The sequence below is a fragment of the Blennius ocellaris genome (assembly GCF_963422515.1).
Source record: "Blennius ocellaris genome assembly, chromosome: 15".
NCBI classification, from domain to species: domain Eukaryota; kingdom Metazoa; phylum Chordata; class Actinopteri; order Blenniiformes; family Blenniidae; genus Blennius; species Blennius ocellaris.
This window is the reverse complement of record NC_137664.1, coordinates 5,922,414-5,941,118: the sequence shown is the minus strand read 5'-3', so window position 1 is coordinate 5,941,118 and position 18,705 is coordinate 5,922,414. Positions and strand designations below refer to the sequence as shown.

General features: G+C 42.8%; 1 protein-coding gene across 3 annotated transcripts in view; it reads left to right on the top strand.

Annotated features, from left to right (window-relative positions):
• The window catches only part of LOC308140364 (tenascin-like), a 36,610-nt gene extending 20,839 nt beyond the window's left edge, over positions 1-15,771 (top strand). For 2 of the 3 annotated variants that reach the window (XM_080510114.1, XM_080510113.1), the window contains 18 exons: positions 896-1,345; positions 2,317-2,592; positions 4,567-4,839; positions 4,950-5,231; positions 5,310-5,582; positions 7,141-7,458; positions 8,718-8,990; positions 9,234-9,356; positions 10,461-10,604; positions 10,702-10,821; positions 10,935-11,078; positions 12,341-12,471; positions 13,076-13,208; positions 13,476-13,627; positions 13,717-13,813; positions 13,904-14,065; positions 14,710-14,873; positions 15,110-15,771. In XM_080510114.1, the coding sequence (XP_080366240.1) occupies positions 896-1,345; positions 2,317-2,592; positions 4,567-4,839; positions 4,950-5,231; positions 5,310-5,582; positions 7,141-7,458; positions 8,718-8,990; positions 9,234-9,356; positions 10,461-10,604; positions 10,702-10,821; positions 10,935-11,078; positions 12,341-12,471; positions 13,076-13,208; positions 13,476-13,627; positions 13,717-13,813; positions 13,904-14,065; positions 14,710-14,873; positions 15,110-15,220 (3,626 nt within the window). In that variant the 3' untranslated portion in view covers positions 15,221-15,771. The remainder of the gene's footprint in view (positions 1-895; positions 1,346-2,316; positions 2,593-4,566; positions 4,840-4,949; positions 5,232-5,309; positions 5,583-7,140; positions 7,459-8,717; positions 8,991-9,233; positions 9,357-10,460; positions 10,605-10,701; positions 10,822-10,934; positions 11,079-12,340; positions 12,472-13,075; positions 13,209-13,475; positions 13,628-13,716; positions 13,814-13,903; positions 14,066-14,709; positions 14,874-15,109) is intronic. The other variant, XM_080510115.1, reaches the window with a different exon arrangement.
• The last annotated feature ends 2,934 nt before the right edge of the window (positions 15,772-18,705 follow it).

Below are 18,705 nucleotides of genomic sequence, written 5' to 3'. Positions count from 1 at the left end.
GTACACATTTTTCTATATGTATACAGTACTCCTTTATTTTTCCCCATTCAGTAGTTGTGCATATTTTTCTGTGAATATATAGCGACCCTCATACTTTCCTGCTCAGTTTCACTTACCTTAAATTAATCCTGTGTTTTTCCCAGTGAGTGTCAAAGCAGACTGCATGCGTGTGTAATACCACTCATTCTGTCGGCACCATTCAAAATGCACTCTATAGATTCGAGTTCAATCTTTGAAAAAGGTAGATCATTAGAGCGGCAAATTAGAATAACAAAAAAACGTCAAAGTTAAATGCTACTCGAGTAAGTCGGTGACAGGCCCGGATATTCTCCAAGCCTGAAAACGCTCAATCCTGCAGGTACACTGCCCCAGGAGCTGCCTGCTCCAATTTCTTCCTGCATTCGAGGTTTTAAAATGCAACCCATTTTGTCCTCTGAAAGCCTTGTCACACTAATTCCACCCCCATCGCTCATCCCCTTTCATCCCATTTACAGAATTAAGACGATTCTGTCGGAGGAAATTACACTGAACGCCACTCGCATGTCGTGAACGCGACTCTGCAGTGGGAAGCCGAGCGGCTGTGCATGGCTTCGTCATCCGTTTGAAGGCAACTGTGTACTTTCACTGCGGTGGACTACTCAGAGCCTTCAACAGATTAATGGCACCGACTCGCGTGCCATTAACGCTGTTTCACGCTTCGTAGTTGAAACTATCCCGCTCCCAACGCGGGAAAGTTAATCTGCAGAGGAGAAGAGAAGATCTGAACTGTTATGACTGTTGTTTTTTGGGTTTTTTTCCTTCTTCTTCTAACACGGTTTTTTCATTGCAGGATCTTTTACAGTCATCAGTAGATCAGTGAGGAATTCACTCATTTAACTGCTTTTATTCACTGTAGCGCCGCAGCCTACCTCTCCGAACGTGCTCGCTCTGAGCCTCAAAGATGCGCCATCGACCGCAGAGTCTGCCCCGGCTACTGGAGCGCCTGAAAGCTCGGAGCCCCTCGGGCCCGTGAGCGCTGACGCCCCCTCCACCTCTGGTCGTGGTGTATCGAGCTCGGGGATCGAGCTCGGAGGCTCAGACGTGGACCTGCCGGGGAATGTCACAGTCAATGTAACCGCCACCAGTGTCCGGCTGGCGTGGTCGGCGCCCGATGAGGCGTTCGATAGCTTTTTGGTGGAGCTCAGTGCTTCGTCGGCAGCGGCTCGGCCTCACGTGAGCACATTGCCAGGAAATACCAGGACGGCCGAAATCGAGGGGCTGGCCCCCTCAACCGTTTATAATATTACATTGCAAGGCCTGTTGGAAGGGAAGCGATCTTTACCTCTCAGAGTTTTTGCCACTACAGGTACATGGAGCAAATATTTCACATTGTAGGCATTCAACACAAACCAGCATCACGTCTGTCTGATAAACTCAGGATGGCTCAGTAACGAATTTTCTTTTTTTTTCTTTTTAACCGATACGCTTCGCAATTTTTCTCTGACTCATTACAGCAAACAACCACAGCCCAAACACAATTTTAAATTGTTGATTTATATTACTACAGGAAGGAAAAGCTATTTTAAATTCAAGATGATTTTAATCTTTGTAAATAAAAAAAAAAGCCATAAATCCATGCCTGCTAAATATTCTAATATTCCTTTAATAGCCTTAAGCCAAAATCAATACAGGTATGAGATATGTCAATGTGTAAAAAAAATCCAATGTTTAAAAGCAAAAGTAGTAGTATATGGTAAATAATTTGATATTAATTTACAATTTTCCATATGAATCTAATCTACAAATACACATTGAAATTTAAATATTGCAAGCCTAAACTCAAAAATAAAATGTTATAAAATATAAAATTTATATCAACACATTGACTATATTTTTATATATTTTTTGAGTGAATATTTAATATTTTATTGTATGGTCATATTTTTGGCTCAGTGTCCAATAGCTACACTACAGTATGTGGCTTTTAAATCATAGATTTTTTCCCCCCAATTATAATCTGAAAAGAACTACAGACATTAAAAAAAAAAAAAAAAAACCTTAAAATGCATCACTTTAATAGTGTAGTCTGTTCATTTTATAATTTCATTAAAAAAAAATAAAAAATCTTTTTTTATGACTTTTACATCTATCCGGAAAAAAAAGTCAAAATAGCCAAACTTTTCCCTCTATATTGTATTTTACATTTCAATTATATGTTTTTACTTTACTCTCCAAACTTTGTTCCCACCTTGGCCCGAACTCTCAGTCCTATTCATGACCAATGTGTGTTGAGATGAATGGAATGGTTGACCTCCGTCTGATCTGTCTGTCTCCCAGAGGAGCTGAAGCCGAGGGTGGTGAACCTCACCATCTCGGACATTACATGGGACAGCTTCACTGCGTCCTGGAGCCCCTCGGGCGGGGAGTTTGAGACCTTTGTCATTGAGGTAACAAACTTGGAGAATTTCGCAGAGAGCCAAAACCTCACTCTGTCCGGAGACGCTCTGAGCCTGGGCATCTCCGGGCTCAACCCCAACACCAGCTACATGGTGGGCCTGTACGGGATGTACGAGGGCTCCTTCCTGGAGCCCGTGTACGGTGAAGCCGCCACAGGTACCTGCAGCCTCGCAGTATTTTATCCTCTGAACTTTCCTCCTCTTCCTCTCGTGGGAAATATTTCACTCAACAACCTGTACGCTCCAGACGTTAAATCTGTCGCACTCTTCTGCGGCCTTCATCCCGCTGCATGAAACAACAACAACAACCATCACTGCAACGTCATTGCCTCTTCTTCCTCTCGTCCGTCACCGCGGCCGCAGTGCTTCCTCTTAACCAACAGCTCCTCGCCCTCCAGCCACTGTGTCTGTCTCGCTGAGAGCGGGCGGCGTGATGCGCACTCCAGTCGCATCACTGAGCCGAGCAAAAACCCCCGCCCCCTCACATATATGTTCACCCCCAACTTTGAAAGTGCATGAAGCCCCCACTACCCCCTCCCTGTAGCATCCCTGCATCGTGGTCCAGTCTGACGCTGACGTGCTGCAATGATTGCAAAAGCAAACCAATAACACCCCCCCCCCCACACACACACACACCCCTTTCGTCACACGGCAACAGCGTGACCGTCTCATTTCACCCCATCAGCCAGTCATTCAGTTTGTCATTGATTAACCTTGAGAGATCATTTGCCCGTGGATGTGCGAGCGCTGGCAGTGTTCATCTGGTCTGAGGTCTGTCAAGTCTGTGTGAGTGACATGGAGAACGCCTTGTCGACTCTGAAGTAAATGTCCTCGTCTCCTTTTGAACTGCTTAGGTGGCAAATGATTAAATCTTCTTGACTTTAATCAAGGTAAAAGAAATATGTACAATAATAATCTGAGGTTAACTCCTAATTCCTCCTTGTTTTCCGGCATGTCGCATGTTTTGCATGCAACTCACTGCGTTTCTCATTAACGCTGCATCTCTTTAGCTGTCATGATGCAGATTTTGTCCTCTGATCAAAATCAAAACACCGACCGCATGAGCAATTCTGCAATCAGACTTTCTCCCCAATCATATTTTCACATTTTAATCACCACTTAATTCCTTTACTTGCAGTCGAGATTAAGTTTTCAGCCATTTACAAATAAAAGCTTTTTGAGTTTCACTCCTTTGCATTATATGTCGCTCATCGTTGTTTTTGAGATAATCTCCAGGTGCAACTGGTTTAAGCTAAAGTGCCGTGCAGAATTACTGGTACCCCGGAATTTCTGAAAATTAAAAAATAACTGCCAAAGAATTCAATGATTATAATGAGAATATTTAATCAAATCTACAAATTGATTGAGCAGCAAAATATACTGTATTTTTATAGAGTGAAGTAAAATATTAGAGACAATAATTTCTAACATTGGATTGAATTATTAAATTTGATTAATTCAACATTGCTTGTCATGCAGAATTGAGAAATTATGACTTTAGTAGGAGTTTCCAGGAGTTTGAGCTTCACGCTCAGCTGGGATTAACCAATTTTGCAACACGCATATTTGTGCTATTGTGTTTAATATGTAATCAAAACCTCTAATTAAGTTCAGTGGATTTGTTTGTTTATAGGCCGCCAGTTTAAGCTCATAAAGCCAAAGTCCAGCCTCCCAGCTGTGAAGCATGGCGGCGGTATCATCATGCCGTGTGGCTTCTTCTCTGCCTCTTAATCTAACGATTGCTCAACAATTTTAAAGCGAATCGTCTTAGCTTTCTAATTTTTAAGCAGAAATTTAAGGGAGGCTATTAAAGTGTATCTTAAATTGATTGATTCTTTCCGAAAACCTGTGAACATTTTACTACATTTTTCAGTCGGGGGTTCCAGTAATTCGTACTGTTGCTATATTTAAGGTGTGGTGGAGGACTTTTTCATTTGCTTTATTATTTGCATGTTATTTAATCTTTTATTGAGCCACTCGGACTACCAGGGATTGCTGGTGGTGTCGGTGAGTGCCCCCTTGTAATGCAACACATCCATATGATCTCCTCTGTGTGTGTGTGTGTGTGTGTGTGATTTTTTTTTTTTTAACGGCGTTGATAAAAGAATCTAATCCTGATTTCTTTCTTTAGTGAATCAGCCCGTGGTTGGCAAACTATATATCTCAAACGTAACTTCCGAGAGCTTTTCGATCCACTGGAACGGCACTCGTGGAGCATTTGATGGTTTTATCCTGGAGATAATTGATTCTGATTGGCTGATGGAGCCAGTGGAGTATAACATATCCCACAGTGTAAAGTCCCACGACGTCTCGGGGCTGCGGCCCAGCACTGATTATGTAGCCTACCTCTACGGGACGTACAAGGGATCTCGAACGAACGCTGTCAGTATTGTTGCATCAACAGGTACTTTGAACTTTTCTGCGTCACATCTTACAGAGAACAGGGTTGATCATTATGCACTTTTTAAATAAAAAAAACAGATTTCATGCTTTTCATTTTTCTCTCCCCTGTAGCTGAAGAGCCTGATTTGTCCAAGCTAGTAGTTTCTAACATTACCTCAGACAGATTCTCTCTGTCGTGGCGGGCACGAGAGAAGGCATTTGATCAGTTCATAGTCGAGGTCAGAGAGTCGGCCTTGCCCTCGCAGGCGATGGGGCGCACTCTGCCGGGAGACGTGCGCTCCACGGTAATGGCCGGGCTCAAAGCGGGCACCAGCTACAACATAAAGCTGTACGCCAGCGCTGGCGGCGGCGGCGGCCGCAACTCGCAGCCACTGCTCGCTGTAGCCACAACAGGTATCCCACTACATGCATTTCTTGACACTGCGTGTATCCGCCGCACGACATAACTGAAAAAGTTCTTCTCTCATTCAGAGGACGTCCCACTGTTGGGGCCCGTAGCTGCTTCGTCCGCGAGTCCACATAACCTCAGCTTGTCCTGGAGCATCGTGTCGGGCCACTTTGATGGCTTTGTTATCCGGGTCAGTGACCCCGAGCAGCAGTCCGACACGCTGGAGTTCAGGCTGCCCGGTGACGCCCGTAACTTTACCATCTCTAGCCTGATGGATTCCACAGGCTACGGCATTGAGCTGTATGGCATTTCTCACGGGCGCCACACCCCCTCTGTGATAGCCCATGCTGTTACAGGTACTATGTATTTTACTCACATCTTCTAGTAACTAAAGGTTTTGCATACAAACCTTTTTTTTTTTTTTGGGGGGGAGGGGACGGGAGGCTAGATTACCTTTTGCACTTGTGTGTCTTGTATTGTCAGTTTGATAAAGCAAAGTCATTTTACCTGTAGGTTAAAGCAAAGTCATTAGGGGCAAACTTGACATGCATCTTAATGCATCTTTTTTTTCTCATGCACACAACAGCTTTATGTTTCATAAACAGTAATAAAACTTGACTTCAAAGTCTGACAGAATACTGAATTGCAAAGATGCAATGCATTTTAGGTAGAATATGTGATGGGTTTGTGGCAACAGAAATATATGAGCATTAAAAACTACAATATTTGAACATAATACCACTTTGTGCCTTGGTTGACAGTGTTGAGTCGCCATAATGCTCTTCTGTCAGTTCTGCTGAAGTTTTAAGTGTGTTTTAAAGACTTTATGGAGTTTAAAAAGACACTGTTCGCCACTTTATTGCATCATGTGTAGTGTTGTGAGACTGGAAAATTAGAACATGTCACCCAATTTAACTGACACTAATATACTTGGCTAGACATTGTTAGGAGAAAGCAGTTTCAACAAAGGTGTATTATATTATACACTGTAATGTTTTCGCCATCAACTTTGATTCCTTTACCTTACAAAGAGCTGCTTTAGAGGGTAGACGCCCTTGTTACCTCGTGTTGACTCATATAAGCTCAAAGTAGTGATATAATTGTTGTTTACAGATGCGACTCACTACACCACCTACTGGTACTAAGTGGTATTGCTTTTGAGGCCATGATCTGGCTTTTATGTAGCTTGTATTCTTGAGCAAATAAATCTGTGGCACAGTTTGGAATTATTCTCCAACATTCTCTAAGGTTATTTATATTTTCTTTATTATACATAGTGTAGCTTCGAGCTAAAGCCAGTGAAAAATGACATTAACATACAGTAATACGGGATTCTTTGTTCCATCAATTCATCAATCCTCTTTATTTATAAAGCACTTTTTATAAAGTAAAATGCAACACAAAGTGCTTTACATTCATATGAGATGCTCCTCAGGTCTGAATATAAGTTTCCAGGTATAATTTGCTTGTTCTTTTGGCTCCAACTAAACCTCCACATGTCGCTTGAGAAATGTTTCTGCAAGGAAGTGTCAAATCAAAGTTTATTTAATGAAGCACATTGAAAAACTACTTGTTGAGCAAAGCGTGTTACAGGTTATTCAAAGATGATATAAAATGCAATAAAAGTGAATGGAATGTTTAATTAAAATGCTGCGTTGCACAATATAATACAATAGGATAGAATCTGTAATAGGATCCAAAATTTCTGTGGCAAAATGTAAAGAACCAAGAAGTCGAGAATGAAAAGTGAAGCACTGTAAGATGCATGCAAGATTTGCTCATAATGTCTTTGATTTCTGAGTATATTTATAATTCAGTCAGTTGTCAGCTTCTCTAAACCGTCTGCTTTTGCAATCATTGCACACATTATCCCCCTAATGGATTCTCGTTCCCCCTCCGATCGAACCCTGCCAGCTCCTTTGCCCAAAGTGGAAAACTTGACCATTTCCAACATAACCCCCTACGGCTTCCGTGTGTCATGGGAAGTGAAGCAGCAGCAGCAGCCGCCGCAGCAGGACGAGTCGGCCCCCTCTAATGGCGGCTTCAGGCGCTTTCACATAGTGGTGACAGACTCCGGCTGGCTGCTGGAGCCTCAGGAGTTCACCGTGCCGGGAAACCAGAGCCACCGGGACATCTGGGGCCTCATCACCGGCATAGGCTATGAGGTCAGGCTGACCGGGGTGTCAGAGTCAGGGCTCCTCTCTCGGCCTCTGACTACAGTGGCTGTGACAGGTACCACTCACAGTGCACTGCAAGGCCCCTCCTTTTACTAAAACCAAACTTCCCGTTTTTCTTCCAGCACATCTATTCTGAAGCTTCACCGTCACAACAAGGCTGCCCCCCCCCCCCCTCCATATTTCTATTTCTAAGCAACCTTAAAGACCCCATGAAATCTGATTCAAATAATTCGAGTCAAAAAAAAACTTTCTGCTGTACTTTTCACATTAAAAACTACTTTTCTGTCCGTACAAACAATGTTAATGTTTGAATGATTCCTTCTGTAATCGAGGGCGTTTTTTCACTCGGCATCCAATAGAAATGTTTCAGTTCTTTGTCTCGCCCCATTATTGTTGTGCATTATTCATGGGGGTTGTTCATCTGCTCAGACTAGTGTGGAAAACTAATGAAAGTTGCATTTGAATCTAATTTGAAATATTTCATCATGAAACACATTGTTAAACATATTGTTTAAAGGGGTCTTCAAGGAAAATGTAATTACTCATTTAGTATATGCACATTATTTGAATGCCATGTTTTGATGGCGAGGCTTCAGCTCGGCACCCTTACCTAACCCTACCTCTGATTTATAACGGCTCTTCTCTTCCAGAATGATCTCACTCTCTCTCCATTCTAGAGTATTTTCTCGGTATGCAGCCGAGTCATTGGGAGGACCAGACGCACAGCCCTCCCGTCTGTTTCCTCTTAGCTCCAAAATATGAGCGAGCGTTCATATTTTAAAACGTGTTTTCCTTCACTTCGTTTCTCTGATTGGTCTTTTGATGAGTTTTCATGCTGGTTTTATCGAACGCGATCAAAACTCCAGTCGAACGGAAATAGGTCACTGATCTTCCACATGTTGGAAAACACTGAATATCAAACAGACATTTTGAGCATGAAATGTCTTGCTGATTCCATTTCTAATATTTGTTTTGGTTACTTTTTGAATGCACTGGCCGAAAGGACGCATGGGGACCTCGTCTACTGAACTCCTTCAGTCAGATCTGACATAAACTCTCCAGAAAGCATCTTGTCTTTTGAAAGAGCCTGTAGCTCCTGCGCTCTTTTTTTTTTATAAATTCCTGATGCACCCACACTAATGGATGCCTGAGGTAGCTGGACTGTATCCCGCTCTACCACTTGGATAAAACCTCTTTTCCTGGTCGCTGATCTTCTCTCAAACCGACTCGTCCGGCCGCCTTCTCAGAAGCTGATGAGTGTTTCTGAGAATAACCACCAAACTCTACTCCGCCATGTTTCCCTGTCTTAACCAGAGGCCGAGCCGGAAGTGGACCATCTCTTTGTGTCGGACGTCATGGCGGACAGTTTCCGCCTGTCGTGGACGGCCGACGAAGACCTGTTCGACCGATTTGTCATCAAAGTCAGAGACAGCAAGAGGCTGACGCACCCGCAGGAGCTCAACGTGCGCGGCGACGAGCGGACCAAGGTCGTAACCGGACTTGTGGGCGGCACCGAGTACGAAATTGAGCTTTACGGTGTCACACTGGACCAACGCTCCCAGCCTATTACAGGGATTGCTCAGACAGGTATATGAAAAGCAAAAAAAAAAAAAGAAAGAAAAGACCTTGGAACATGTGCAGTTTCAAGTCGCAACAGAGCGCGATATCAATCATCTTCGTCCTCCTGCTTCGCTCCGTATCTGTCTCCAGTTAAAGGCTGCCCTTCTGGGAAATAACTGAATTTAATTTGAATTCCCTGAACTCCTCTTGTTCTTGCCGACAGGTTTTTTAATTTATCTGGTCAATATTTGTCATTTTGCACTCCGCCAGGCCTGAGCAATCCCCGAGGACTTCACTTCTCCGAAGTGACGGAGTCGTCAGCCGTAGTTCACTGGTCCATGCCTCGAGCGCCAGTCGACGGTTACCGCATCACTTACGTGCCCTTTGAAGGAGGTGATTCATCAATCAGGCAGATCCTCATCACAATAAAATACTGAATCTGTGGGTTAGGATTGAGAACAGTCTGTTTATATATATATATATTTTTTTTTGTTGTTGTTATTAGTCATTACATAAAAGTGAGTCACTCAAGTAAAATTATTTCTTTTTTCTACTTGATCCTCACGAGTTTGGCACTTTTGATTTTGTTTTACACTACAAAAGCTTGGAATTTTACAGCGTAGTTATGTCTAATTAAAGAGCACAACAAGATTATTTTAACGAATTTAACCTTTTCTAACGGGGTGAACGATTATGTTTTAGAAAAAACAGCTGAAATGTCACTTTCTTCCTCTTTGTAACTGCTTCTGCAGCTTCAAAGCATTTTCGCAATGTTAATTACATTTACACACTCATAGAGACGGTTGCCATTCAAAGTGCTTCACCAGTCATTGGGAGTGTTTTGATGTTCAGTGCCTTGCTCAAGGACACTTTCACGTATAGTCAGGGGACCAACCGAACCATTTTTTCTTGTCCTGTTTTAAATCCCATGTTGATTATAAAACTATAATGAGATTTCCACTTTTGTTGCTAATTTGTTTGCTTTAGAACAAAAAAAGCCTTAAAAAAAATAGTTTCTTGGTGCTGATGTTACAATCTGTTGTATCCCGAAAGGTCGAGATTTCAAGAAGATAATTTTCTACAATTAGATTGTTTTCTAAGAAACATGGCACTTGAGTTTATTACCATATTGAAGCAATATCTTTTCTGAGTAATGGACTACTTTAACTTCTGTACATTTACAAGCATATATCTCGACTCATTTAGGAAACAAGATGCATCAGAATTATAATTGTCTGATGTTATTAATCTGTAATAACACAAGTTTGCTTTTTAATCCGCAACCATAATAGAGTCAGAAATGTTTTCTTTCTTTGAACATACTTTTAGACAATATCTGCCCCACAAAACTCAATATGAGTTACAAAATCATAACATATGCTGTATATAAATCTGATTTAATGGCTGTGGCCCACATATCCAGCTTACCTTTACCGCTGATGAAAATAACAGTGCTGTGTGAACACATTAATATTGTTCTGCATTTCTCCTCTTCAGGAAGCCCCATGTCGATGACTGTGGACGGCAGCGTGTTCGAGGCCCTTCTGCCCAACATGAACGCTGGAAAGACCTACCAAGTGACGGTGAGCGCCGTGAAGGGTCTGGAGGAGAGTGACCCCAGCACCGACACCGTCACCACAGGTCTGTTCACTCTCCTCTTCAACAGGCGCTCGCCGTCTGTAAGGTTGAAGAGCCACTTTGAAGAAATCGGATTATTCTGTGTGTGTCCGTCCTCCAGTTTTGGACCGACCGCAGGGTCTGACCGCGGTCAACGTCACCGACACCTCAGCCCTGCTGCTGTGGCAGCCGTCTGCAGCCACCGTCGATGGCTACGTCATCACCTACAGCGCCGACACCGGTGTGTGTCCTCTTGCATTCGATCAATATTCATTAGAATGGAACAAAAATCCATGACAAAATCTTCTTTTTTTTCTTTCTTTTGACCGATGATTGGATTTCTTGTCTCCGCAGTGTCCCCGGTGGTGGAGCATGTTTCTGGGAATATCGTGGAGTTCGAGATGAACTCCCTCCTTCCAGGAACCTACTACACGGTGGGAGTTCAAGCTGTGAACGAAGCCCTGCGGAGCGACTCGGCTGTGACCGAGTTCACCACGGGTGGGTGAAGATAAAGGGTCGGAGTCATCTTATAAGTCACCTCTTAAAGCCCGAGTTCACCGGCTTCCCTTCATGCTGTCCCTTTAATATAATTTAGTAACTCCATGGTGTAATTCAGGAAAATGTGCTTAAAACTGCCATTTATTTTAACAATATATACATTTGTTAACAGAGTTAAATGTAATTTTTAGTCCCCGAGTGACACATGTATTGTTTCATTTGAAGATTCATCGTATTAAACAAGAAAGCTTAAAATTTAATTATCTAATGATCCTGACGGACAATTAAATTTTTTTTTTTTTTTTTACCAAAATGTAATTATTTGCTTGAGACAAAACCGACAAGGAAGATGGCAGGATTACTTTATGCTGAACAACACAGTATTGAAACTTTGGGAAGCAGAACACCGATGTCATTGTGTCAGGATTATTGTGAAGATGAGAAACTTTATTTATCCCACAGTGGGGAACACTTTTAATGCTGCTTGTATCTCTTGTCTCACACTTTAAAACGGTTAAATGATAATATAAACTATAATATATTTGTATATATATATCAGGTCTGACAATGTCACCAAACTACAAAAGGTAGTAATACTAATAGGTAAACTCCAGCCAAACGGTTAAGGTAACAAAGGTTATACGCTAAACTAGAACTCAAATGTTAAAGTTGTTACCCAGATGTAATGACTACCAGAACTAAAATGGCAAAACAATGATCAATAATGTCAACACTCTTGATAAATGCAATGTAAACAAAAAGCTTGGTACAAATGTACACTATACAAGTTCATAAGGTGTGTTTATTTTGAAATACAAGGTGTTTTTGCGCCTCTTTTCAGATTTCATTTAAAATTTGGTTTGAAGTCGACAGAAGTAGCTCGTTAGGTTGTAAACATTTGCCATGATACTATAAACCCTCTTCAACAGGGGGATTCATTTTAGTTCGGGGTTCACATGCAGTCTCATTGGAATCAAAATGAATCCCAGTTTTTTCCCTTTGCTTCAGAGTGGACATACACAACTACCAAAACATTCATTATGAACATCATGAAATCTAATTTGAGAATGGGTAACTCTGATATATCTTTGCTTCTTTACTTCCTTCATCCTTATTGCATAATATTATGTCTAGTTTGTAATTTACAGGCAGTTTTAGCCCACTTTCTCTATACATGACACCACCTGCGCTAATCAAATCCAAAGTAGCCTGCATACACTCATACATTTCCCTCGCTGCCCTATATGTCGTGACGTTGTCAGGTGTGGATCCTCCTCGAGACCTGACGGCCATGAACATCCAAACCGACGGCGCAACGTTGACGTGGCGGCCGCCTCACGCCGCCGTCACCGGCTACACACTCACCTTCTCCTCTGCTGAGGGCAGCATCAGGGTACGTGTCAGGCTCAGGACACGACATCAGGCGGTGATGCAATGTCTCCTGCACGTTTTATTCCACACTTTGATACAACCACGAATTTCATATTGAGTTTTTGAATTTGAATCGCACTGCTGAGCCCATTTCCTGAAATATTCAAACCTCACTCACCTGTCTTTCCTTCACTGCTGGTTTTGACTTTAAGGTTCTTCTCTTTATATAAAACTCTCTGAGACGTGCAGACCCGTGTTATTTCAGGTGGCTTTTAGCTTGTATTCCCTTCAAGCTTCAATAGATCCTTGCAATAGACTGTCATCTTTAAATCAGCTGTGTTGTCAAAACGTGTTTTCTTCTCATCTTTTAGTCCCGTCTCTCTTCAAGTCTTTTACTAATAATGCATGCAAACTCCGTTTTTATTGTCAAGGATGGATCTTAATGTGCATCTATGTACATACACGGATTGTGTCTTCTTCAATACTAAAGGCTTTATCCGTCTGAGACAGTGAAACACAATCGCACAAAATGTCTTCACCGAGTGAATTGCGGGAAGCAGCCGGCGCACAAACGGGACAGAAACCTGCAAACTTCACGTGTCCCTTTTCCATGCGTCTGGCTGCAGGAAGTGGTGCTGAGCCCGACGGCGTCCTCCTACGGCATGTCGCAGCTGAGCGGCTCCACCGAGTACAGCGTGAGGCTGCAGGCCAACTCCGGCGCTCAGAAGAGCCGCCACGTAACCACCGTCTTCACCACCAGTGAGCAGAAAAACACACAAACCTCCTCCTCACCTTGTGCGTGCGACTGAATCTCCATGACGTTAGAAAGATATCGCGTCGTCCTTTCAGCCTGATCTCCCAGCCAGGTCACCTGTGTCTGTTTTCCACCTCGCCTGAGCTTTTCTTTTCTTTCCAGACTTTTCCGCCTCCCAGACGACACTGTACACCTTCTCCTGCATTTTTCATGAAACGTGGCTGAATATGAGGCACTCCGAGCTGATGTCTTTTTAATATGTGCTTTTTCAGTCGGGCAGCTGTACAGACGCCCCAGGGACTGCGCTCAGATTCTGCTGAACGGGGAGACGAACTCTGGCCTCTACACCGTCTACATTGGAGGGGAGGAGGGGCAGCCCATCCATGTTTACTGTGACATGACCACAGACGGAGGAGGGTGGCTGGTGAGGAATCCAACATGGTGGCAGCTCACGCTCAGCAGAATCTATGCGAGTCTCCCGCGTCGCTCGTAAAAATGGTCTCCTGTCTCCAGGTCTTCCTCAGACGACAGAATGGAAAGCTGGAGTTCTTCAGGAACTGGAAGAATTACACCGCTGGCTTCGGGAACATGAACGACGAGTTCTGGCTCGGTGAGACGGCCTCGTCTCGCTGGACTCTTTTCCCGCTCTCGTTCCTTTCACCCGACGTGCCTCACGACACACATTAAACCTCCTCCGCAGGTCTCTCCAACCTCCACAAGATCACATCCCTGGGGCACTACGAGCTGCGGGTGGACTTGAGGGACAGCGGCGAGTCGGCCTACGCTCAGTATGACAAGTTCACGATTGCAGAGCCAAGAACGCGCTATAAACTCTACATAGGAGCGTACAGCGGGACAGCAGGTGGGCGACGCGCACGACTGAAGCCACGTCTTCATATTTGTCTAGTTTGGCCTCGTCTGGTTTTTATTAGTTTCTGACACTCGTGCACCCTTGATAGATTTGGTCTTTAAAATAAAATGTGGTGCAAGTTTCCAAAATATCAGCACTTTAATTACAGTTACGAGAATTTTTCAGTTGGGACAGTCTTCATGATGTGCACACAGCTGTATTATTGTAGAGCTCTAAGTTCATCGAACAGCGGGAGGAAGCTGCTCTTTGAGCTGAATGTCGAGCAAACGCAGCTACTGTGGCTACCAGCTCATGCTAATGTTTTTTTACAGTACACTGTTCGTATGTGATGGTTCAATTTAAAAAGCTTCACAATTGAATGAAAATTGAATAAACAAGTTGTGGCAGGACAAGAATGAAAAGATGTAAGTAAAACTGGTATAAAATGACAAAAGAGAAATAAAACTGGTGTTAAAAACTAGTTGAAACTGAATTGAAAACATAAATTGATTATGACGATAAATAGGCTCATTAATATCAGGGTACAGTTTCTCACGAAGATGACCCAAGAGCGAATATATATATATTTTTTTTAATGAATTCTGTTCTTATTTTCGTGAATCTGAACCTCGCTTGTTCCACCTCGCGACCACCAGGGGACTCCATGACGTACCACCAGGGACGGCCGTTCTCCACCTACGACAACGACAACGACATCGCCGTCACAAACTGCGCCCTGTCCTACAAAGGGGCCTTCTGGTACAAAAACTGCCACCGTGTCAACCTCATGGGGAAGTACGGCGACACCAGCCACAGTAAGGTACGTTCGCCGTGGAAACGCGTTTCACCACAGAGTCCGTGGAGTCCGAACATCACAATTTACATGGAAGCTGCTCGAGTAGTGCAGCTTTGATTCCCTCTTTTGTTCTCCTCACTACAAAATTTGCTCATTCATTCATCTGTTCTACGCATCTCCTCAGATTCGGCCCCTGCGTGTCCACCTGAGCCACTTCTTCGTGACTTTTTTTTCACTTTATTATGATTTATTTTCAACAGGGGATCAACTGGTTCCACTGGAAAGGCCATGAACACTCCATCCAGTTTGCAGAGATGAAGCTCAGACCGGCCAACTTCAGAAACTTTGAGAGTCGAAAAAAGCGATCGTAGACTCATGAATTATTCCCCCTCATCCTCATCCTCCTCTTGCAACTTCATCTTTCCCTCATCTTCAAAACTTCCCAAAATACACACAGTGAGTCTGATTCAGACGTGACTTTGAGAAATCTACCAGGTACCATTACACCAAAGAATCAATCAGAATCTGTTTTTTTATTATTGTTATTCCTTGTTGTTGTGTAAATGTCCCAATTTCACACTTTTGGGGTTTTTGTGTGTGTTTTTTTTATTATTTCTGCCCTTCCAAAGAAAGTAGCTGTTAATTTCTTTGACATAATGTGTGTTATTGGGACCAAACATCTGTTTTCATGTGTAAAAATAATATTATAAAAGGAGCCACTGAAATCGGTAAAATGTCAAAGGCACATAGTCAAAAGGAGGCTCGTCCCCTGAACTCATCGTTTACTCAGTCACTCAGTCTTTAAATCAACTCAAACAGTCAAAATACAAGAAATGTTTTCATCAATTTACTGTTGGACCTTCTGCTCATATTTAAAATCCGATTTGTTTAATTTGAGAAAGAGTAAACAATGCTCTGTAACCTTCCATTCAAATAAAAATGTTAGTTTGATAAACAGTGTCGGTGTCCCCTCGCTTTATTGCACCGTCGAAACATTTCCCTTTCTATCCACCAGATGGCGGTGTTTACTCTCTGCAGTGTTTCGTTACTCCAGCTGGAGGAGGATTATATATATATAAATATTTATTACACAGGGTAACTGTAGAGTTAAAACGCCTTGAATTCACATAGAAATTAACATTTTTCTTAGAAACAAAACAAAAACATACATTTTTATCACTATTAATTTCTGAAGGATTTATTTTTTAAATGCAATCAAAGGTTATTGTTTTTCAACTGATTATTGTTGAAATGAGTATAAAAATGCTGGTAATTTGTAGTATTTAAACTCTGAAACAAATTTCCACATAGATTTTCTCAGTTTTATTGTGACAGGAGATCCACTTCTTGTGTTTGTATCTATAAATATTCACTTCCTCTTGACCCATTCGAGGTGCAGCGCTCGACTTTGCTCCAAAGCTGAGTTTAAAATGAATGTTATCTTTTCACTTTTGCAATCGGAGTCCTCTTCAACCTCCGGGGGATTGGGGGGGGGGGGGGGATCAATATTTTTTTTTAAACAGATGTCATCAAATCCATTAACTGAGTGGAACCCGATCACCCTGGAGCAAGTGTGCAGAGTTACCACTTTTAAAGACACATGATTTGGTCAAATGTGACGAATCGATATGTCCTTCTTTCTGCAAGCAAAGAGTATTTGAGTCTTTCATCATATGATGCAGTGGTCAGACTCCAGTGACCCCTATGACTACTTTTTTTTTTCTTCTTTTTTTTCCCCCCCAAGCATGCTTTTAGACACATTTTGAACTCTTACCTCAAACTTCCTGGAGAAAAGTGAGTGTTTGTTGTAGTTCCAGGCCACTGGTGGCTTGTGGGTATTGGCGCTGCTCGTGCAGGTGCATGTGTTCAGACAGGCCCTCGGCCGCGGCGGCTCCACGGCGATGTTTGGAAACGACAACGAGGAGCGACGAGACAACGAGACACTCGCTGCCTGCCTGCCTGCCTGCCTGCCTGCCTGCCCGGCTGGCACGGAGCGGGGAGTTTTCCACATTAACTTCAAAGCTGTACAAATAACTCCTGACCTGGATTTGCATCAAGGCGCATCGCCGAGATCTAATTTCACTTTGAGACGTTTCTAAATAAGGACTCCGAGAATCGAGTGTCCCTGTAATGTGGCTCCGGAGAGTCACCGCAGTCTTCCCTGTGATCACGACAGTCACTGTTTAGGAACTCTCCTCTTGAGTTTGTCAAAACATGAACGACATTTAACCTCTGATACTAAATTCAGGGGGAATTTATTGAGGACGGGATGATGAAAACATATCCATGGACAGTTAAATATTTAGTTTTCAAATCTTCTTTAGCCATGCGTTTGTTTTCATTTATGATTCTACTGATGGATTAAGCCGGAAACAGCCTCTTCAGTGTGCTACAATTTACTTTGAACAATGTGGCTGCAGGTTTCGATAATGCCGATGCTATTTTGAGAATTGACAATAGTCTAATCAGTTTATCTTGGGAGTCAATCAGAGCCGTTGCACAATAATATTACAACACTGAGATTTGACTCGATGCTTGCAATACTACGGACATGTCCGTTTATTGGACACAGACTGAAAAAAGAGTAGCAGATGCACAGCAGATCCAGTTGGTACCCGTTTAAAAGTTTTGGTTGAATCTTCGAGCAGCTAAAAAACGTGGTGAACTCGCATCTGGAGTAACGTAATGTGAGAAATCGAGAATTTATCCGGCTCCCTGTAGTTGTCAGACGGGTGTTACCGTCAGATTTTTTTGGGACTATCATGGAAATCTGCGATTATTATTGAAGTCGGTGCTTAAGGTTACTTAACGCCAGCCAAAACCGCTGTTCCCGAAACATCACCGTTGCTCTTTTGATCAAATGTAATCACTCTACGTTTGCAATAATGCCAGATATGAAATCCCCTGACAGCATGCCTGACGTAAAACTTCCACAAAACGATTCGACCCAAAAGCAGCTTTTCACCACCATAAAGAGGTTCATCTTGGGGTCAACGTGAGCATTATTGCTTAATATTGCTCACGAGCTGTGACATTAACCAAAACAGAAACCACTGCGCAGTCACACTCACCATGACTTTGCATCATTAAATGATCGAGTTCGGCTTTTTTTTTTTTTTTTTTTTCCAGCTGTGGGGGAATTCCCTAATGGTGCTCATTGAACATCCCTTTAAGAACCATACAAAGTGGACGTTAAAGCCAGTTCACCATCGAGTCGATGTGGGGAATCGAGCCAAATGTTCTCCGGTTCACAAACACCGTCAATCAGTTCATCTTTGAGTCATCATAAACTTTTTTTTTTGCCAGATTTCGCTCATCCTGATGACAAAACTGATCATGCTCGCCGAATCTGACCAGTTGGTTTTTGAGTCTTCACAAGCGGTTCGTGCGTAAATTTATCCTAAAAGTTCACACTTTCCCAGTTTTTTTTTTTTTTTTAACAGAGACCAAAAGGATCAGTTTGCTAAACCGTTATTAACACCAGCCAGAAGTCCAACTTGTGTGGCGACAGGCTTCACCTATGTCCTACACGGCGTAATGTATACATCCCGCTTGTAGCGGCGCCCTCCGGCAGGATCCGCCTCCGAGACATGTGACCCAAAATTAGCCAACAGTTCTGAGAACTGTCATGGAGTTGCTACACATTGTGATACTCCCAGTATTTGTACAGCGTTATATCACTGTTTGCTCAAAGAGCTGCCTCAAATTTGCACAGCCGACTCTCTCTTTCTCTCGCTCTCTTTCTCTCTCTCTTTCCCTATGACCTAAAGACAAGTCTGCTTTCAGTTCGGCGAAATGAAATTAACACATTATTATTACTCTGCTCTGTTTTATTTGGTGGTGCTTATCCTGAAAT